Raw genomic sequence first — 21,262 nt, 5'->3', positions numbered from 1 at the left:
GCTCTGCAAAAGGCTGCTGGCTCGCTAGGACAAGGGTAGTTTATTAGCACTGCTGTAATATTTGGTGTTAGAGCTAGGAGGAAAGGCATCTGAAGGAAAGCCAGGCACAGGGAGCTGGAATCTGCAGCTCTGCTTTCGCGTTATCCAAATAGTGATATTCACGGCATGCTTCAAACCCTTCTTAGGTCACCACTTGCATGGAGGTCGGGGTAGGAACTGAGCCCCTGCACAAGCAAACCCGTTTGCTTTCAACTCCTAAGGATGCCACAAACTGAGAATAGATGCTCAACAGGTAACAGAGCAGCGGTGAGGAGCCAGAAGAGGAGAGAAACAGTCTTGTTTSTTGACATGCTTCAATCTTTAGTGCTGAACTGTGAAGATAAGTCCTAAAGGCTAAAATAACAAGGAGATTCACAGGGACAAAGTCCCTGCTGGCTACCCCATGGGCAGGTGGAAAGGCTGCCAAAGCTGGGATGTCTATAAGGAGTTGTTCTCTGCAGTGACTCCTCTGAGGATATCCTATTTTTTCCTGGTCTTTAATATCTTTCTGCAGAGGCATGCACATCACATGGGTGCTAAAGTGAGTGCAAAAAATAAAATGTAGAAATGGAATGTCAGATATTTAGTTGGCAGTTTTTACCCTGCTCTGTCACACAGATGGACACAACAAAGACAGCAGCACTAGACTTCAAGTTACCTTAGCAGCTTTGTTGTCCATCCTAGCACCACAACTTGCAAATCTTAACACATTACTATAAAAGGTCCAGATACTCCAGATAAGAGCACGTTTCAGCTGCCCTGGGGAACTAACAGGACCACACTTCCCATGCTCCAACACAGACTGGGACAAACCCAAATCTCCAACATTATGAGCTATGCTGCGATGATGTCAAGCCCTGACTGAATTTTGTTATTGCTCAGATAAGCTTTCTCACTATGAAGCTCCCTAATAAAAGGACTGACTGCTTCTGCGCATGCACTCTGGAAGACACTTGCCTACCAACTGCCTGCACGTGAGGCATCTGTTGGGGACATGGCTGGTCTGGTCTGGGCMTCGGGGCAAGAGGAGGCTTGAAGAGATGGCCCCTTCAGGTACTCCAGAGTTTCYATGCTTGCTCTGGAATTGGCCAGGTCACAGTCCCCATTTCAGACCTGACACCAGATGATGATTTTTACTGCCATGCACAGAATTTTGTGTCCAGACACAGTGAAACTGGCATTTGCAATGCTTTCCTGAAGCATTCCGCACCCTTCCCCCTTTTCACAGTTGCCAGTTGTACAGTTCTGCATTTCTTTACCTGCCACAACACATTGTCTTCTCAAATGTTATGCACCATCAGTTAAAGCCTCTACACAAACCTTACAATAAGGCAAGGGCACAGAAACAGTCATTCATGTGCAGCTAAAGATGCCCAGGGGCTCAAGCAGGAATGATATTCAGAGGTTACATCATGGCCTACTGGTAGCTACTTAAATCAGCTGCAAATTTGGCCCAAAGGCTCTGAACTGTCAAACATTGCTGACCAGCCCATGGACGGTTATAAAATGTCTTTTTTGCTGCTCTTACTCACAAGAACAATTTGAAAAGCCAGATGGATCCAAATGTCACTGCTGAAGGTCTGCCACTCGGTTTCAAGGTACTAAAAAATGTATTGAACCAAAAGATGAAAGACATATAGTGTGCAACACTGGAAAAAATAATTACTGGATGGAAAAAATAGATGAAGGTAGCCTTTTTGTGGCTTTTCTTTGTGGGGAAGGGGGTGTAATTAGGATGTTCCACAGGACATCTTATGAGAAAGCACTGCCCAGCACTCTAAGGGGCTATTTTGGAACCTGTATAGTAATCATTTTCAAAATGTGCTGATCCTTCTCCCCATTTGTAAAATACTTAGTGATGCCAACCAATATATCCTCTGTCCTGCTCTTAAGTTGAAGAATGTTTATCAGGGAAGTGCAGTTTCCCCAAGGAGAAGGTCACATCTATCTTGTACTTTCCATGAAAGCTCCAGAACTGAGAATGGCTTTCTGCAAGCATGCTGGAATAGAAATGGAAAAGTGCCTCTGCTCTACCACAACTGCTGGGCGACATTTTACAATGAATTTATCTGCTGGACCAGAAGAAGCTGTGGAAATTCCCCAAAGAGGACTCAAACCCTCATTATTGATTTGCTAGCAGTGAAAATTCCTAAGGTCTCAGTTCATACCCTAAGAAAAATAGCACCAGTTACGCCTGCGCCTCACTATTCATCGTCAGAACAATATCTACTTTAATTAAATCTCTTAAAGTAGAATATGACACCCTTTGGGACATAGATTTAGCATGAGACTGTTTATCAAGTGTAGATAATACTAATTGTTCCCATGGAGATTTATCTGCTACGCTAGTTACAGTATTAGGCTCTGGCCTCAGCATCCCATGGGTCTGAATTAGGAGGGGAGAGGTGAATCTTGTTTATAAAAATACAAAGTTCTGAAGGTTAAGAATTTCTTTCGAGTGGCACATTCAGAGACCTGAAGCTGACCCTCTTAGCTCCTTGGCCTTGACTCACGTGTGTTTGCAAGCCTGTGAATATTAATAGAAAGAAGACACTATTTGAGAAATATCCTTTTAACACTCTCGTTTGCATGACTGCTCTTCAGCTAGCAAGTGGGTAACGCCATCTGCTCCTGTGTCATCTCAGGGTTAACCCGCAGCAGGGGCAGACCCTGAGTCAGTCTGTGTAAGCAGTTGCAGCTATGAGGCAGAGACAAGGCATCAGCATTATGCCTTTGCATCCTCGCTCCTCATCATCCTTATGCATTAGTAACGCTCCAAAGGTCACACCGTCCTTTTCTAGGACCATGTCGTCAGAGGGAGACACGAGCTTTGTACCACAGAATAAGGCAAGATGAAGCAGACGAGTTCTTCAGTAGACAGCAAAACAACACGAATTGTGAAGCTCCTTGCGGCCAGATGTCTGAACACTGATCCTAATGCATCCCACACCTGGGAGAGCTTTGAATACCACAAGGTCTTCACAAAAGCCTTGTCTGCTTCAGCTAAACTCTGCATGTTAACAAGCTTCTGCTACTGATCATGGTAATTCAGCTTTAGGATTTAAGCAAGGGGAGTTAGCAACAAGGAAGGGGAGCTCCTCACACACATTGATATGAGACGTTCCCCCCATTCCCCTGGCTGTGGCTCCCCCTTATCTCACACAGGCCTTGCATGTGCTCTTTAGGCATGGCATGTGCTCCATGTGCAAGGAYGAAGGGAAAGCACGTTCCTCCCATGCTTGGCCCATCTCTGCAGAGGCAGTAGATAACCGCTAAGACCAGCTTTATGATGTGTTAGTCTCATCTACTAAGGGAAAGATACTGCACCAAGATCTGCAGAAATTTCCACCATGCTCTAGTTTTTTACCCACATTGGTGATCCAGACTGGSGGACTGGCAATATGGGTGGAGACACTGAGTCATCAGAGTTGTCTGAGGCCTTGTGGATGACACTACATCAAGAACTGTGCTGGAGAAAAGACAGCACTAGGAGTTCCAGGGGAGTTCACTCTGCACAACACGTCTTGTACTGCTCACAGTTGAAAAACCTGGGATGATGATGATGCTCCTCTCCTTCATTCCCTGCGATTATGCATCTGCCATGATGCTGTGGAGTAACTAATCCAAGCAACCTTGATGTTTAAGATACGACTTGTTGCAGATGGAGCATTATTTTTAGTTTGATTCGTTGGCTGGTTTTCAGATCACTTTGTCCTGGTAGTCTCTTGTGATTAAATCACAGTTACAGATTTTCAGGCATCAGGACTAGCTTGTGCAACCACTGCCAYGGAGCTCCCACAGCCAGCCTGACTGGGAAATCCCATCCACACAAACCCAGGTCTCAAGACATTCCAGAAAGCTGATGGGGGTACTARGCACTGACTGGGACTGTAAGAACAACAGGAACAGCTCATGGGATCATCACGGCATCAGTAACTTGGGTGTCTGGACCAGTTTCTATTTCTCCTGGAAAAGGCACAGTGCAAGTAATTCGGTGGGCACTATCAAGGGACGAGTGGGTACTTAGCATAGTTCYTTTGGTCAAGACAGGTTTCTAGCTGGAGAAACAATAAATATAYATGATGACCCCTGCAATACCCCCATTTTCAGACTGTGCTCTGCCTGGCACATGCTTTCACTGCTCAAAAGTTCCTGTTGGTACCAATGTTATTCACTTGTTTGTYACCATAAGCAGCGAACACTTGCTGGCTATTCCACAAAAAACAGAAAAACAAATAAATCAACGAAAACTGCAAAACCTACCAGCATGAGAAGAGTGAGAGGAGGGAAAGCAAGCAGCAGTACACTCTACTGTGTGCCATGGTTCATACACTAGTGCTCCCAAGCAAGAGCAGCTACTTAATCTGACCTTGGAGGCCTGAGCTCCTGGAAAAAGACCCCCAGGACAGTGAGCAGCATGACCCTGGCCTCTTGTCTGATGGCCTGAAAACACCATCTGGCAGGTCTAAGTGCCACAGGAGGAGCAGCTCTCTGTTCCATGCATCACACCCTTACCTTAAAAGGCACTGCAGATTTATAGGAGTCAGGCACTTCCCAGCTCAGCAACACAGATGTTTTCATGACGGCGTTGACGCGGAAGTTCTTAGCAAACACTGAAATGAAAAACAAGATCTTTAAGCACTGTAAGGCCAAGTCAGGAGGGAGCCAGGCAGCAGYTCAGTTCCAAGTCTCTCTTTGTCTAGCTCAGCAGCAGAGGTCAGAGAGTTCAACTACAGCAGAGAAGTGAGAGATGAGGAGAAAAGAGCAGCAGCCGTTTACCAAATCTCCAGTCTCCAGCGGAGTTTCCCTTTTTGACTGTGCTTTCCAGCATCACAKAAAGGAAGTTATAGGTTGAACTGTAGCCTTCCTCTCTCTCTTCCCCTGCACTCACACTCTCCTGGCCCTTTGCTATGATCAAAGAATAGTGGTGCTCAGGTACTGGATCTGCAGATGAGCCTACCCAGCCGTCTGCTCCAGTTCAAGCAAGAACCTTTCATGTACAGATAAAAAGAGCAAAGCATGCCTGTGAAGCAACAAAGGCAATTAAGCTCCCACCAACACCCCTCCAACTGGCAACTTTAAGGAAACCTTCTTTGAGCGTCCCCTCACAAAAGATGTTTTACATTACRGAGTTGTACAATACCTGTTCTCATTAGCCAGAGCAAAGGGGGTACCAAAGCAAAGGTCCCTGTCCTGGAGCCAGAGCTTGCTGGTGGGGCTTGTCAGAGGGAAACTTACCTTGCTCAACAGGCATGGTCCGGGACTGGATGCTGGGGCTCAGTGGCCCAACTCCCTTATTGGTGCGGGCCCTCACTTTGATGTCGTAAGTGGTATCAGGCTTCAAATTGGTCAAAGTGATACTTGTGTCCTTGGTGATGTTAACCAGGTCCTGCTGGCTGTTGATATCCCTGTACACCACTGTGTAGTTGACAATCCTCCCGTTCCTTTCTGCTAAGACTGGGGGTTCCCATGCAACCTCTGTGGTGGAAGTGGTGAGACCCACCACACGCAGGTTCTGTGGGAAGCCGCTTGGCACGTCTTCTGCAGTAGTGATCTCCTTCTCAAACTCCTCTCCTGGGCCAGCTCTGTTCTTGGCAGACAGTTTGAACAGGTACGTGGCCCCCTTGTGCAAGTTCGTCACAGTGTAGTGATGGTCTCTTTTCCCGAAGTCTATTGTGTTCATCTTCTCTTCATCAAGACGTCTGTACTGCAGCCGGTAACCTAGCAGSTCCCCTACCATCTCCTTGGGTGGGTGCCACTGGATGAGGGCTGTGTTCATGGCTGTCGTGCTAATCATCATGGTGGGCTTCCCCGGGACTGCAACATAAACACACAATGACCATCTATAGCCTGGGAGAAGGGAGCGGAAGGACAGCTTCCGTGATGCTCAGTTCGTGAGGATTGAGGAAAGTGGGAGAGTTCAGACAACAGGGTGAAGAGGATGACAGACAACTCACATGGATAGAGGCAGACTGACCCTAATCCGGTGGTGAGGGAAGCTGGAACCAGCCAACAGTTCTTGGCTGCCATTTTCCCAAGTTCTGCCATCTAAACAAGCAGTAAATTCAGTCACATCCAGCCCCAAAATTCATACCCTGTTACAGGAAAGGTTTAAGGTACCTCAACGCATCATATTTATCTCAGAGATGATCTGAATCCTGTCCTCCCAATCACYGTTCTTCAGACAATTCAGCTACTGCACAGCACCAGGCCACTCTGGCCCTGGTGCCCTGAATGACCATAGACACACAGAAGCCCAAGTCCAGCACCCTCATCTGTCTGGAGGCAGACAAACTTCATCTCGAGACCTTGCAATTTTGCCATCTGCAGAGGCAGCAAGCAGAGCTGGGCAGGCTGTTTGCAATCAGAATACATTTTGGTTTAGCTGATGAGCAGATTCATGATGTCAATGTCGATGTGAGAGGTGAACACAAGCGTTCCACAGGAATTTTGCTTATGCTGCACAAGTCAAGGGGTGTTGCCGTCACAGGTTAGGAACTGATGGCTTTAAATTGATGGTTTAGTACCTTGATCTCCTTCAGTTAAAAAAAGGATGCGTCTTCACTTCACATCAGCTCAGATTTGTAAACAAATCAACTGATAGAGAAGATACTCAGAATCAAAGGGATGGGACGGTTGATACAAAAAAGCAAATGGGATYGTAGCTAAATGTAGTTAAATACCTTCGCACAGCTTTGAAATATATTAGCCCACAGATGAGCATGAGARGAAACATAATGGACAGTATTATGCCCCAATTTTGCCATCAGAGGGCGATACCAACACTGCCCTTTGAGGTCAAACCTGCAGTACAAAGGCAGCTCTAGGGGTGGTTTTGTAGGTATTTAAGGCATACAATTAAATTTCCACTGCCAGTATCTTCCTTTCTGCACTCGTAATACAATGTCTAACAGCAGCTAGTGTTAAGGGACAGATTATTTTCAATGTTGATTCAAAATATTAACTTTAAATGTGCATCATAACATGGGAAGACCTGCTGTGGTTTACAGTGCAACACTGGGATGTTTAGGAAGCTTTTCCTGTTTATGGGACAGCTGTAGCAATTTGATGAACAGAGCATACATCATGGCGAGGCACAAGGGAGACAGCATTTGAGACTGTGACAGTGGAAACTACCTCTGGAGCTCCCCATATGCAGCACAGAGGAGACGGCAAGCTGTTCCTTGCTTAAAGCACCAGGAACAAACGCTCTCAGTTTGCACAAGCTGCATTCCCATAGTAATAAGTGAGAAATACTGCTCCTACGGCTGTTGTGAGAAGCTGCAAGATTATCATTTGTAGGGCAGGTCTAGTGAGTGGAAAATCGAGGACAAGACAACTAGCTGGTGCCAGCTCCAAAGCCAACTTTGACAACATCTGGAGTAAGCACCTGATGAACTCCTGGGTGCCCYGCTCCTGGCCAAGGCTCCTGTGTTGCAATAGGCACAGGATACGAGTATCTATTGAGATAGCAGAACCAGACTGGCTGGTATCAGCAGGACCTAGTAGTTGTATYGTGTCTGCAGCACTTCTACGGCAGGACTGGTTGCATTCCGGATTTTTACCGTGGCTCTAGGAGCAGCCAAGCTCAGCTACGTATGCCTGGGGAGGCAGCYGGAAGAGCAGGCAGGAGGGAGCTTAGAAGTGCCTCTGAGGGACACTCTAGCATGAGGAGGGCCATCCCAGGTGGTACTACAGTCACTCACGAAGCAAGAAATGGCACACGCTTAACCCTACTGCTCCAGGAAACAGTGTGAGGAAGGGCCTTGACTCCAAAGCTGAGRGAAGGCCTGGACTTGCAGGCTTCCTTGTCCCAAGTCTGTGAACTATGCAGATGAGCTCTGACCAAAGAGTTTTATTGCTCTCTGATGGGCCCTGGTAGTGTCTGTCCATCTCTTAGCTGCACTTTGCTCAGGTGATCCAATGGCAAAAGCCTGTAAGGAAGGCCTGGAGATCACAAGAGAATATACCTCTGCAGCACCTCCATTCCCATCACTTCCTCCTGCATTGCTGCTTTGGCTGTACTCCCCATGCACCTCTTAGGAGCTTGTATTACCATCCTTCAGAGGCTGCCAGGTCTGCTCCCCACACTCACCTGCCCCCGTGGTGGTGATGACTTTCGGCTTGCTGCGGGCACCGTCTCCTTTGGTGGTGTAGGCAGCGACAGTGACTGAGTAGGTGGTTTCTGGCAGCAGGCCTCCAATGACTGTCTCCTGGGAGCATGCCCACGAGGTGGAGAGGAGGCAAACGAGAACAGCAAACACCCATTAACACAGCGAGCAAAAGGAGGGCACTGGGGTCAGCATCTCCAACAGCAACACACAAATACGCTGGCTCACACTCATGCATCACATCCAGCCTCTCAGGTCTCTCCAAGCTGGCTCTCGTGCAGAGCTAGCAAATGACAACTGTCTCCATTCCAATGTTTGCCTAATTTCAACCCACCAGCAACGTGCCAGAGGGGCTGGGAAAGGGCAGAGAAGTCACTGCTGCCCCAGGAGCCCCCATGCTCCTTCCCTCTGGATGTTGCTGAGTGGGAGATCTGCCCTGGAGATGGTCCTGCATGAGGCCAGAGTCACGTTGGGGACAAAGTCACCTTACCACAGCAAGCCTAACAGTAAGGACTGAGGCACAGTCAGAGCTGTGAACCACAGCAAAAGCCAGTTCAGCGGGCTGCAGAAACCTCTTGGGGGCTAATTTGGGGATTTTTAAAGTCTGGCCTGAAGCTGAGTTGACTCTTACAGCAGAGCCACTGGAAATTCATGCTTTCTTCCCAGGAGCCTGCAGCTTAACATGGCAGCCACACACAAGGAAGGGGTCCCAGTGGCAGGGCACCTGCAGGTATCACGGCACTTTTCACCCTTCCCACCAGGCACCACACTGAGTCACAGCCCAGGTCAGCACAAGGTGTTGGCAAGACCTGGAGGGAAAACCCTGCTCTGTGTGAGGTCTGGGTGGGAGGGTGCCCCAGGCATAGAGCTAACACCCTTGCATGCCCTGACTTCCTCTGGGCAGGAGGAGGGCACAGCTCCTCATTTAATTTGAGATCAAAGTGGGTTTGAGCCTTGCTCCTCCCTCTTGGCCTCTAGCAGCAACATGACTCTTGCTGAGCCAGGGCACAAGCGTGGGGAGCAGAGCAGCTCCCAGCACCTCTGTGCAGGCTCAGGGCAGCTACCCCCTAAGCATGCTTGTCTTGGATGCTGTGAAAGGGACTGGGGGCCAGTAACACTAACAACTCTTCAGGCCAGGAAGCAGGAGACAAGGGAGCTGAAGAAGGGACGGGGAAAGCTGCTAGGAGGAGGCTCTGAGGGCTTCTGGGGGCAAGGGAACAGCAGGTAAATTCTTAAGAGCAGAGAAGGTGCAAGACAGGAGAGGAACTGGGTGTGAGCTTGGATGGATGAGGACAGGCAGCACTTCCAGAGACTGCTTCTGGGGTCTGGTATCTGTCTGGGACAGGGGGTCCCTGCCAGCTGGGGAAGTGCAAGGGGGCCTCTGTGGTTGCTCTCCATCACTCGCTCACACAAACACCCACACCAGTAATGCTGCCGATTTCCAGTCAGTGCTGCTGGATCAGGTTACCTGCCCAGGCTTACTCATCAAAATCACCCTGTTACCATTGCGTAACCAGCCAGCCCAGAGAAAAATCAACAAGCACCAACAAGAACCACACCAAAATCACCGTGTGAACCAGAGTCCAATCCCACCTCTGCCTCTGCAGCAGACTGTGTATGCGGGCGAGCGGACGCGCAGTCCGATCGGTGCCAATGGACCCGCAGGGGAAGCACTCACACAAAACCTGCAGACTCTGAACATCCCAAGAGAATTCACTCCTCCCAAATTCATGCAAAGAGAAATTCTCACGCAAAAGCATGCCACCGGGAGCAAAGCGAGCGAGCTGGGAGGAGGGAAGAGAGACGGATGGATGGATGAAAGAAGGTCTGATTGCATAATGTAAACACAGTGCTGTCATGACAAAGCCACTTCGAGCGAGACTGCTCAGTATAAAGCACGAGGAGAAACAGGAGAAACGCATCATGCCGGGGAAGTTCACAGCAGGGCATGTAATTGAATTGCTGACTCTAAAAAGGTCATTTTCTAGTTTGTTCCTCCGAATTTGTATTTCAAAATTATATGGGAGAAATTGGATTTAACTGTTTAAATGTGATTGTTTTCTTATTACTATCTGTGTTTCAACGAAAGGTCATGGTTGAGAGTGTAGGTTATTTTTCATAACTAGGATCAATGAGGTTTAAAGACTATATATCTAATTTTACCATAGGACTTGGTGGACCAACTACTGTGGAAGGTAGGATGCACCTCCTGAGTYGATCACTTGAGCCTGCCTAAAACTGCACTGCAACAAGCTGGAAATACAGATTATAGGAAATGTCAATTGCTTTTCTGCATTTAGTAGCAATCTAAATGCCAATTTTCTCTGGATGTGTTGCTTGTGGAAGGTTCCACAATGTAACTCTCCAGCCTCATTAAGGGAGTGAAAGGGATGTTTTGACAGCACTATGTCTACAAAATTCACAAATCGATTTACCAAACCCCTCTTTTCCAACCTGGAATGCACACAAGTGGTACTTACATGGTCGACGGAGTCCTCAGCTCTCCACTGACGAGGGAGAAAGGAAGGAGGAGAGAAAAATGGAGACACAGAAATTTAAGGGGCAACGTGTAGGAAGGGGGTGACAATGACAACAGCAGGGGTTAGCAGAACTGGGTGGGGGGGATTATAACACTTATGCACAGAAGGTCACTTGGCACAGGCTGTACCAAGGGAAGAAATAGGATACAGAGCAATTTTCTACATGCTGCTAGCCTGCGCAGTAGGTCTGCGATCATTCACACAAGCAGGGGCAAAGAGCTTCCCTCTCACATGGATGGAAAGGTCACCACCTGCTAACTTTGCAGTCCTTCCCCTATCTGGCTTTGTTCCTACTGTTCTGCCTGTTCCACGAGCAAGAGGAAGAAGGGGAAAGCTTGCACAGACACGGGCATGGCGCTGACACTGCTGGGCTGCCTACACGTGCTCAGCAGCAGCGGCTGCCAGGCAGCATCTTCATTAGGTACTCTCTACTGCTGCCCTGCAAGAGACAGCATTCACAGCAGAGTCTGTGGTCTAATCTCTACTCTCCGTCCTCGTGATCCTCCAGCTGCCATCTCTTGCTGAGAACTGAAAACATCAACACTCCAGACCCAGAGAGGTTTGTCTGAATGAAAGCACTGATGTAACATTTACAGAGCTTCTCCTTTCCGTACCATGTGTGAGAAAGTACTTTGGGAACCTCAGAAACTGAGAAGTGCCATCTCTTGGAAACACTATGCAAGAGAGACCAAGATCTTGTACAGAACTACATGCTAAGCTGTTCCACTCRGTGCTGCACTTCTTGGAATGACAGTTACAACTGGTGGATATACTGAGGAAATAGCTTCTCACTCGCAATTACACAACACCAACACGACAAACTCAGGCGCTCATTTGGCAAGAGCAGCCCTGGCAAGTAAGACTTCTGCACAAGAATGTTTCCAGTACAGGATCACGTGGGATGCCAGTCATGGCYGCTCAGTTACGATTCCAGTAAGGGCCCATGCTGGCTTCTGATCCCTGCTGAATGAATTTGGGGTTCTAAGGCATCAAAATTGCATTGGGGTGGTGAGACTTCAGCAGAGCTTGGCTGTTACCATGCCTGCCAATAACATGGTTCTTTGTGGAAGATGCACAAAGGGGAAGTTTACAGGTATCAAAGCAAGCTCTCTCAGCTAAGGTTATGTATTACACCTCAGGTTACTAAATCTGCCTGGAGGAAGCACTAGCCAACAGGTTCAAGCACAGAGATGAAAGCAGAAGATAAGTATTACTGCTCCTGCCTGTCAGTGTGAGCCTTGGCAAGCTTAGCTTCTGAGCCAGTGCTGCCAGCTGTGAGATGGTGCTCAGGTAGTAGCTTCCTCAGGACACCATGARGCCCAGCAAATGCTGGCAAAGTGCCTGGGAACCTACAGATGCTGTTGAAATACTGAATAGTACTAAAGCTACAAGTTGTCTTTTGTACTCAGGCAGTTTGAGGTGGCTTTCACAGACTGGACATTATCACAGTGGCTAACTACTGTCCTCAGCAGTCAACTACATGGCATATCTTCAAAATATTTACTATTTTGACTGCTAAATTCAGAGAGAATCAACTATTGGAGAAATGTTCCTCTAAGATTTTATTATAGTTCACTTATTTGATACCATTAGACTGTTGTAGAATTAGCCCCCTAAACTATCTTAAAATTTAATTTTAGTGAAGAGGTCAAGTTGTCCCTAGAGTCTTTACATAAAGCCAAGGCTCTGACTAAGTATTGTGGTCACTACCTCTTTACACCCTCCTGGGTGTTATCTCAAGTGCTGTGTGCTCTGCTCCACCCACATCATTCCCTTCTCCCCAGTTCATTTCCTACCCACACCAGCCAGCCCATGCTGTGGTCAACAGCTGTGTGTTCTGCCCTGCTGATCTAAAGCCGGACAAAAGTCTCACTACAGAAAGGATAATAGACCTGGCAGCATTTTCTTCCAGGATTTCACTTCCACTCCCACACCACATCCCTGGTGGATGGGGGACATGTGGACAGCACTACCCTAGACGTTGTGCAAGCTGTCCAGATGACGAAGAAGGGCAGCTGCAGGAGCAGAAGCTGATACCCTGCTGTAACAAACAGCTGAGCAGACCTGGGCTCAGGAGGCTAGTGCATCTGGCAGCCTCTCACATCATGGTAGGGTGTTTATCATCCACTAAGATTTTAGCACAGATGTTTACTGTTCAGAATACATTTACTCTTATGTTTTCTGTGGACTTGAATCTTGTATCAGATTAGGGTTCAAAGAAACCTCTTGAGATGTCTGTTGTCAGAATCACAGTGAAAAGCAAGACCTGGATAAATACCCTGATATAAATTCAGTTTCATTATGAAAATATCATCTGCAGATGAAAACATTTCCTTCCTAAACTAGCGCAATTGCTTCTTAAACGTTTAAGGTTGGTCAGTAAGATAAATCGATCTGAAAGGCCCCGTAGCTGTCATAAAAAGAATTCAGACAGTGCTGTGTGCATGAGGCAAGATGGCACAGGGAAGTGCTACAGCTAACTGTGCGTATTTACGGCAGCTGCAATGCCTTTACAACATTTCATTCTTCACTTCAACACTACACAGCGTAGTCATGTCTTACCAGTGAACGGATGTTTTCCCTGACCACAGCTCTTGCAAAAGACACACTCAAGTTCTCCCAAACAGCCCCAGCTGCGGAAACTGGATTTGGGGGTTTTCTTGCAAATTCTTCTCCTCTCTGCTCCAGTGACTTTGGAGCAGCGGTGAAACTCCAAAGGCACACACAGTGCTCTCAGCTTGTGGGATGCAGAGAGGTTTGAGGGCCCCAGAGCTTCACCTTGGTCCATTACTGAAATGTCTCTTGACCAATGCCTTTCAATTTTGTTCCATCTGTAAAGTGGGGTGCATCTCACCTCCACAAACTCCGACCTAAGTGAGTACATCCAGGGGGAATTGTCAGCAGAATTCAGGTAAGATCCCTGACCATCACCCAAAGAGGCAAAGAGGGAGGCTGTAAATTCCCATATGTTGTTATGTCTGGAGTGGGCACTGCCCAGAGAGAACAGGGGTCTCTGCTTCCTCATCTCCTTTTATCTCCATCCAACAGCTTCAAGTGTTTGCTCTTAATCCTCTCTGCTCTTCTGAAGCAAGTTGGTGGGACATGCATTCAAATAATCTGCGCACTGGATGGAGAAATGCTGGCTGCAAAGACCACACAGCCTTCCTGTGAGCCTGAAGCCCTTTTCATGGGCAGCACACCTCTCTACTTCTAAAGTTCAGTTTGCAGAGCAGAAGGTGGCAGAAGTCTGCTCCACACAGCATGATCTCCTCGTGCTGCACAGCAAGACTCACCCATGTCACATTCCCAGAACAATGCGCATGGCTGGCTCCTTGACAGGTATGCCAGATAGTTGAGGGCAGAAGCAGTTGTTGAGACCAYGTAGTAAGGTTGGGAGGATGCTCTCTGACGTCCCAGCTGAGGTCAAGGACAAGTATATGTTGGGAGCAGGACAGAATGGTCAGCAGATCCATGCAGGGTCTAGCTCCCTGTCTCAGGCAAGAGCAGATGAGAGCTGCACTTGCACAGGAACCCAAACAGCAAGGGCTGTCCTCCCTCAGCCTAGCTGCCTCCTTTGCACCCAGCACTCCAGATATGGCATGGCTGCCTGGTGCTGCTCACCACTGAGCTCTGCAGGGCACTTTGGATTGCTACTTGGGGAAGAAGTGGAGGGGATCAAGCTGACTGCTGCTGGTTACAAGCTGGGGCTTGCCCAGGCTTACAGAAAACAAGGGAGAGCAGGCAGATTCTTGCTGTGCCCCACAGCACCCTGTTGCCCCACTCCCTCAGGGGCTGGCTAGCACTTGTACAAGAGATGAGGGGCACAGCTGAGAGACAGCACTGGCCACCTCTGYTCCTTCCACAAGGTCTCCTGGTACCAGGACCCTGCACTGCCAAAGGCAAAAGAGAAAGGAGATCCATGAACCCTCTGCCGTTGCCCACCACCACTGGCAGGGACTGCGGGAAGTGCTGTGGGTATCTGGCCCACCTCCACAGGATCACACTGGCAGTCACTCTGGGTGCACTGCTGCATTCACTTTTCCATCAGCCTGTCAGTAGGACATGAGAGCTCGGGCTGGGAAGTACAGGGGAGCCTGATGAAGGTAATCAGTCWAAGGCACAGGCACATCAGGAGGGAGAGGCCTCAGCTCCACCGCAGGGCCTTCCTAACAATTGATTATTCTCCCTAGACAGGAGGCTGCAAATGAAATGTGATCTCTCCAGTGCCAAGGTCCCCACATCACWGCTGATGTTTTAGTCCTTTCTGCTTAAATGGTTTTAAAACCTTAGAATCTGTATTATCTGCATAGCTAACATCTCAATTCCCTTTYCTTCTTCCTTTCATCTTCATTTACTCTCTCTATATTTCTCATCTTCAATCACCAAAATCACAAGTCAGCTTTAATACCAGAGTCTTCATACCACCTGCAGGAAACAGATTATGTGGTACATACCTACTCAAAATCAGCAGACAGCCCGTCTGGGCAGAAGGAGGGGCTCTGCCTACATGCCCASAGAAGGATTTCTGCTCTGACCCTAGATTTTCCATCACTTTAATTCTCTCCTTGTGCACCAGTATAAATGTTTATGAATGTTTACAGGTGCTAAACAGGACTGATGGGGCTATATTCTGGCTATCTCCATTCTGTGACCTTCAGGGACAGGTGTTCCAGTGAATCTTTTTGATTTCTTCCACAGAAAATAACTCTTCCCAGACTACTTGTTAAAGTTTGATCTGGCTGTTCGCAAAGACACGCACTGCTGTACTGAGCAACGGCAGCTCTCACAGGGTCCTTCAGCTTGTAGAGCATATGCATTTCGTCACAAACAGAGGTCATGCCTGGCTTCTCACTCTTTGGGGAAATAAAGATCTCTTCTGGCAAGCCAGTGAAACCTCTTCCCTGCAGGGTCATCATTAGTTTATCCCAGGAGCGACATGACTCCTTCAGAGTAGTCACTCCTCTACAATGATCTTACGGCCTTCGCTTCCATCCAGAAATTACAGTGGATGAGCTCAGCATGATACATGCTAGAAAAAGAACAGCATAGCAATCAATAACTTTCCCACATAAATTCACCAAATATGAAAGACTGGTAAGTGGTCTGACAGGCCAGGAAACTTCAAGCAACTTGACTTCTGGATCACAACTGCACATATTCGAAATAATGCAAAATCCAACACTTCCTGGAAAGTTTCTGGCCCTGGTATCCTCATTCCTGCATATTAGCATGGGGTTTCTCTCTCTCAAATGTATGAGTAAGGAGTGAAAGCAGAACTGGCTGGGCAAGCATAAAATATTTGAAAACACCAAAAAGAACAACACTGCCAACTTCGCCCACCTACACTTGAGACCAGATCATTAACTCCAAACTTCAGCTAAACAATACAGCATCAGTTGTTCAAACAACATGGAAGACTGTATCCTCCTGGAATAAGAAAAGGGCAGTAAGTAGCTCTTCTAGCGCTGAAAATAAAGCAACATCTGAAACATCAACAGAGATGTGTCTCAGATAACACTGCAAGGACCCTCAAAGCATTTTCCTCTCTTTAAAGTTTTCCCCTTCCACATTATTACCGAGTTTTAGCCTTCAGAATATGAATGGGGAGTAAAGACGCCTCTGTGCACTGCACTCCCCACTGACAAACGTATAAATGATTCACAGCTGCGTTTAGGAGACAGATCAATTAATCGTTGCAGCTCTCCAGTATTTATATTGGGCATCATTCAAGTAGGCCAGCTCTCAATCGATTACTCATCGCTTCCAACACCAGCAGATCCTGTACTTCATTTAGATGATTATCTTTGTTGAGAACAGCATGGGTCATCCAGGACAAAAGACCTTTGCTCCAAAGACGAGTTTAGCTCATCAAAGAAGCGGCAACAAAAATTTCTCTTGACCCTGGGAAAGTCACTCAAGAGGAGGCAACCAGCCTTTTCTGGGCTGGGGAGAGCCCATAAGCCTGCTCTGGAGCATCATGTAGGAGCAGGGCTCAGCTCACAGCCACTGAGGTATCCAGGAAAGTACACAGAGCATTAGCATGTTGGGGTAGCATGAGGATTGCAGAGGGGAAAGTCATTTACAGGCAGTGTAGACAGTCAAGTTACAGGCCTTTTTTATTTGTTTTTTTCCCAGACTCTGTTAGCTTCACCTACAATTGAGTTTTGAGAGGTAAATGCAAGGTCAAGTCTTTGCCTTGCAAAAGTAGACCTGAGAAGAGGCTTTGCCAAGCCATGAGAAGGCTGCCCTGCCTGGAAGGCTGCGGCAGCGCCCAGTGCCAGGCCTCCAAGGACAAGGAGCCTCCCGTGCCCCTGCAAGCAGGCAGCACCCTGTGGGCTCTGCTGAGCAACAGGCTTCACGCTCAACGCAGCCAGCAGCATGAAGGAAGTAGACACAAAAGCTTTTTTAAAACTCTCCAAAGCGTCATAACCTGCCTGGCAAAACACAAGGAGAAGRTGCCAGGTCCTGTTCCCTCCTGGCAAGTGTGCCAGGAGCCCCAAAGAGAGATCCCTGCCAGGCAAGGGCTTGCTCCCCTGCGCTCTGCAAGGGATGGGACAGGAGGGGAGGAGTACACCTGGGAGAAGGGATAAGAGAGGAACGTCATCCAACATATCACCTTTCCTATGGCAATCCTCCCCTGATTAAACTTTCTGCCAGTTTGTAAACCACAGTGGTGTTTGGGGATAAACAGTCCCCCTTCCTCAGGCAGGGCCTTGGCTGTATCCCACATTACTCCAAGCCCCGGTAGAGCTGCAAGGGGCAGAAGAGAAATACTTGGACCAGTCAGCCCAGCCCTCAGTGGAGAGGCAACCCGCCAAGGCCACGGTCCCCCCACTGTACCTGCGCTTCTGACAGCATGACGTCCTTGATCACRGGCTGCCCTCTAGGCTCGTTGTTCTCCAGCTTCACGTACGTGACTTGGTATCCCCGGATCTGCCCATGCTGCTTGTTGGAGATGGGCAGCTTCCAGCTGACCCGGATGGCAGTCGAATTCACAGACTCTACCTCCACCTTTCGTGGTGGGGCACTGGGCACTGTAACACACACAGGACAGACACTTAACAGCAGGCACYGTGCCACTGCTGCCAGCTATTTCTCACTCCTTTGCTACCTTCCCTCCACCTCATTGCGAGGATGGCCCTGCCAGCCAGCACAAGTTCCCTCTGTCTGTGGGGAAGGTCATATCGCAGTTTCCAGTGTGACCATATTCCCCACCCTTCCCCAGCATCCAAGCACTGCTGTTGCTCTCAACGCGAGAGACCAGGGCAGTAATACGTAGGAGCRCCCCAGGTAAGAACGGCTGTGCTGGGGCAGACCCCAGGTCCATCTTGCCCTCTCTCTTGCCTCCAGCAATGGGCAGCAGCAGGAAAGCAAGGAGGGGTATAAGAACAGCAATAAGCAGATAATAGGATTACAAGAATATAATACGGTCAGCAGGTATGGTACTCCTCACATGTCCTCTCCCAGCCTCCAGCTGCTTGCAGCTCACTGCACATCACCTCCTGTYAGCTCCCCCTCGCCCACCTACCCTGCTCAGACACAGGCCAGCAACCCCAGGTAGCRCGACGGGGTGCTGAGCCCGCCTCGCAGCAAGCCCACTGCGTACCTGCCGCCGGCCGGAGCGCACACGCGCGCTTCCGATGTGGCGGCAAGAGGTTAATGAGGGGGAAAAGCACCATCCTAAAACAATAACCTGGAGCTCGGAGACAGCAGTCACTGAACGCAGCCAGATAAAGGGGCCTGGGGACTGCGACAGCTCTGGGGACTGTATTTCATGCACGGCTAGCTGAATGCTTTTTGATAATAAAATGAAAAATTACACTGCCCTGAAAATATCAATTTTCTTGCAAGGTGAGGCCCTTTTAAAAATGTATTTATACCCTATTTACCATTTGGAAAAATTACATCCTTATTACTTTTTGCTCTTGCCTTGACTGTGACAAAAATGTCAATGCTAAAAAATTAGCCTCTCCATTGCTCCTGGAAAGCACTCCCTGCAGAGGATACTGCTGCCATGTGGGTGCCAAGTACCTGAGTGAAGGACCTGGGCTCCATTCTAGCATCCTTCGTGTGGGTCTCCCTGTCACTCGCTACTGCTGGGAAAAATCCAGGGGTCTGGAAGCCCTGTGTGCCCCAATTCTCAACATAGCAAGAAATAATCAGGATTAGGTAATTAGGGATGGATAGCTGACATGCAGACATAATGAATACTGCTATTTCAACCAACTAGATGGGAAGAAACAGCTACCCAGCAGGTAAGCACAGTTTTTAAGCCGCAGGGCAATTCATTATTTTTCCCAGATGTCCTTCTTAATTGTAGATAATTAAATAAAACGGAGAAAGGAGGAACAGAGCATTTTAGCACTGTGAGGCCAGCTCAATGTATAAGAACGGAGGGGGCTGCGCTTGAATGGTTACCACCTTCTGGCTGGAGCAGCCTTTGCCGTAATCCAATTCACTTAGTACAGTGACCTTGGACAAGCCATAGGGCTTTCCTGCCCTAGCAAAGCACCTGCCCACATACGCTAATGGGAGTCCAAGCAAAAAGCACACTCCTCCCCGAGAACCGGAGAGATCCTCCTGTCAAGCTCTGCTGGCAAGAGGCTGTGAGAGTCCTCGGCAGGGCCCAATGCAGGGAGGTTGCAGGGACATTAAAAGACGTGAATGTGAGCATCCCTGATCACAGTGTTTCCAGAATCACTATGCTCCTGAGACAGGGGAAATTATCTCGTTATGGAGGGTATGTGCTGCATCTGAGACCCAAGAGGGAAAGTTCAATTTGTTTTCAGATCACAGTTCAGCATTTCTTATTCTTTCCTCATGGATATCTACCAGGAATCAGCATCTTGGAGGGATATGAAATAACTTCTGACAGCTGAGCTGGAATGTCCAACTGTGGTGCCCTAAAACTAATCGAGAGAGCTTGTTGCGACATTTCTAGGGTAGCAGCTTCCCCTGGGCTATAACTTTGCTGAACAAGAACTGAAGCAAACAATACAGGCAGCAGGACATGCACAGATGTGTTCACAAGGCCAGGAACGCAGTCAGTGAGCATTCTCAGACACCACTTCCAGAGCTACAGAGACATGGGGACAGTGGCAGCCCATTTAGTGAAACTGCAACATGTCTGGTTTCAATTTGCTACGCTGACTGGGCAATGCAGAGATTGTCCTTTCTTTGCCTGGATGCTGCATCTCTTTCTCCTCTCATTAAAATCTGCAGCTTCTGAGGTCAGCATGAAGCCATGGAAGTTCCTACTGTCACCCTGAGCTCTGGCACTTTCAAAGGAGACAGCTTAAGTCATGATGACATAACTGACAGCCCTGCTAATACAAAGCAATTTCTCTTTAAAGCTGTCGTATCCAGTGAAGTGTTCTGTACATGCGRTATTCTGACTCTTGAGTGGAAGAACAGATTTATATAAGCTGTGGCTTGCCTGGAAGCCAGGGCGGGAAGCAGCTTTCCTGCGATATCTACAAATTTCAGATGGATTTCATTTCCCCTCTTTAGTTTGCTAGATTTCAGGTCAACAAGTAAACTTTAAGTCTTGATCTTACAATGTGAGAGGAGCTTTTGGCTAGGAGAGTTCCCATCACCTTCAGTAAAAGGGAAACTACCCCCATAAAATACTATAAAGTCAGAACAGGAAAGCACTGTAACACCTCCTCATGCACATAGGAAACACTACTCAAACCCACAGGACGCCAGTGGGCCCATGCAGGGGGATCTGACCCATGGCCTCCAGCCAAGACATCATATCAGAGTAAGGGCCACCAGAGCAATCCCTCTCATCCTACTTCAGCCACTGACCAAAGCGCTGCCTCAGATAGCTCTTGGTCCTGTYTGAAAAGCACTTCCAGTGCCTATATCCCCAACTCCCTTCCCATTTGCCAGCAACTCTGCTAGGAGAGTCCTGGTTCCCGAAAGGTGGWAACTGCAGGAGCTGTTTGGTGACACCTACCATCCTCATCAGTGCGCACGTGCACGGGGGTGCTCTCCGGTCCTGGCCCCACATCGGTGTGAGCCCTTACCCACACCTTGTACTCGGTCCATTTCTCCAGGTCCTTGATCTCCCAGCTGGAGTGTTCCCGTCCAATGCCATCCACCACATGCTTGGTGCTGTCCTCTCCTTCCACCGCCTGGTATGCAATGGAGTACTGGGTGATGACCCCATTGCGGCTCTGGGCAGGTGGTGGCACCCAACTTACCCTGATGGTAGTGGAGCTGGTGCTTATACACTCGACTTCTTGGGGTGGGGCGGAGGGGGCTGGGAATAAATAAATGGAGGAAGTGGGGAGATGAAGGGAAATGAGTGGAAGGAGAAACCAAAATGCACAGGGAACTTTTACCCAGCCAACTGAGCATAAAACATATGCGTGGCAATGCAGCCAGAAGGTTCCTGGACAACTGTCTGCCTTCTTACAAATCAAAGGCGGCACTAGGGGCAATTTGTATTTGAAAACCTGATGAACAGCATGGAGATACAAATGCTGCTTTGCATCAGAGAACATGTCTTCCCAAAGCAGCCTGAGATGCTTGCTTCACCAAACACAACAAATGGCAGTAGGGAAA

The 21,262-nt window shown here is 48.4% G+C and overlaps 1 protein-coding gene across 5 annotated transcripts in view; it reads right to left on the bottom strand.

Annotated features, from left to right (window-relative positions):
- The window catches only part of PTPRF (protein tyrosine phosphatase receptor type F), a 381,001-nt gene that overhangs the window by 45,637 nt on the left and 314,102 nt on the right, over positions 1 to 21,262 (bottom strand). For 4 of the 5 annotated variants that reach the window (XM_085298209.1, XM_085298207.1, XM_085298211.1 and 1 more), the window contains 6 exons: positions 20,652 to 20,957; positions 17,531 to 17,724; positions 10,631 to 10,657; positions 8,135 to 8,252; positions 5,278 to 5,856; positions 4,555 to 4,652 (listed from right to left, as the gene is read on the bottom strand). In XM_085298209.1, the coding sequence (XP_085154335.1) occupies positions 4,555 to 4,652; positions 5,278 to 5,856; positions 8,135 to 8,252; positions 10,631 to 10,657; positions 17,531 to 17,724; positions 20,652 to 20,957 (1,322 nt within the window). The remainder of the gene's footprint in view (positions 1 to 4,554; positions 4,653 to 5,277; positions 5,857 to 8,134; positions 8,253 to 10,630; positions 10,658 to 17,530; positions 17,725 to 20,651; positions 20,958 to 21,262) is intronic. The other variant, XM_085298210.1, reaches the window with a different exon arrangement.

The sequence above is a fragment of the Rhea americana genome, unplaced genomic scaffold (assembly GCF_003343005.1).
Source record: "Rhea americana isolate MKP2758 unplaced genomic scaffold, rheAme1 scaffold_136, whole genome shotgun sequence".
NCBI classification, from domain to species: Eukaryota; Metazoa; Chordata; class Aves; order Rheiformes; family Rheidae; genus Rhea; species Rhea americana.
Note: the sequence above shows the minus strand (reverse complement) of the source record. Positions and strands in the feature narration are given on the sequence as shown.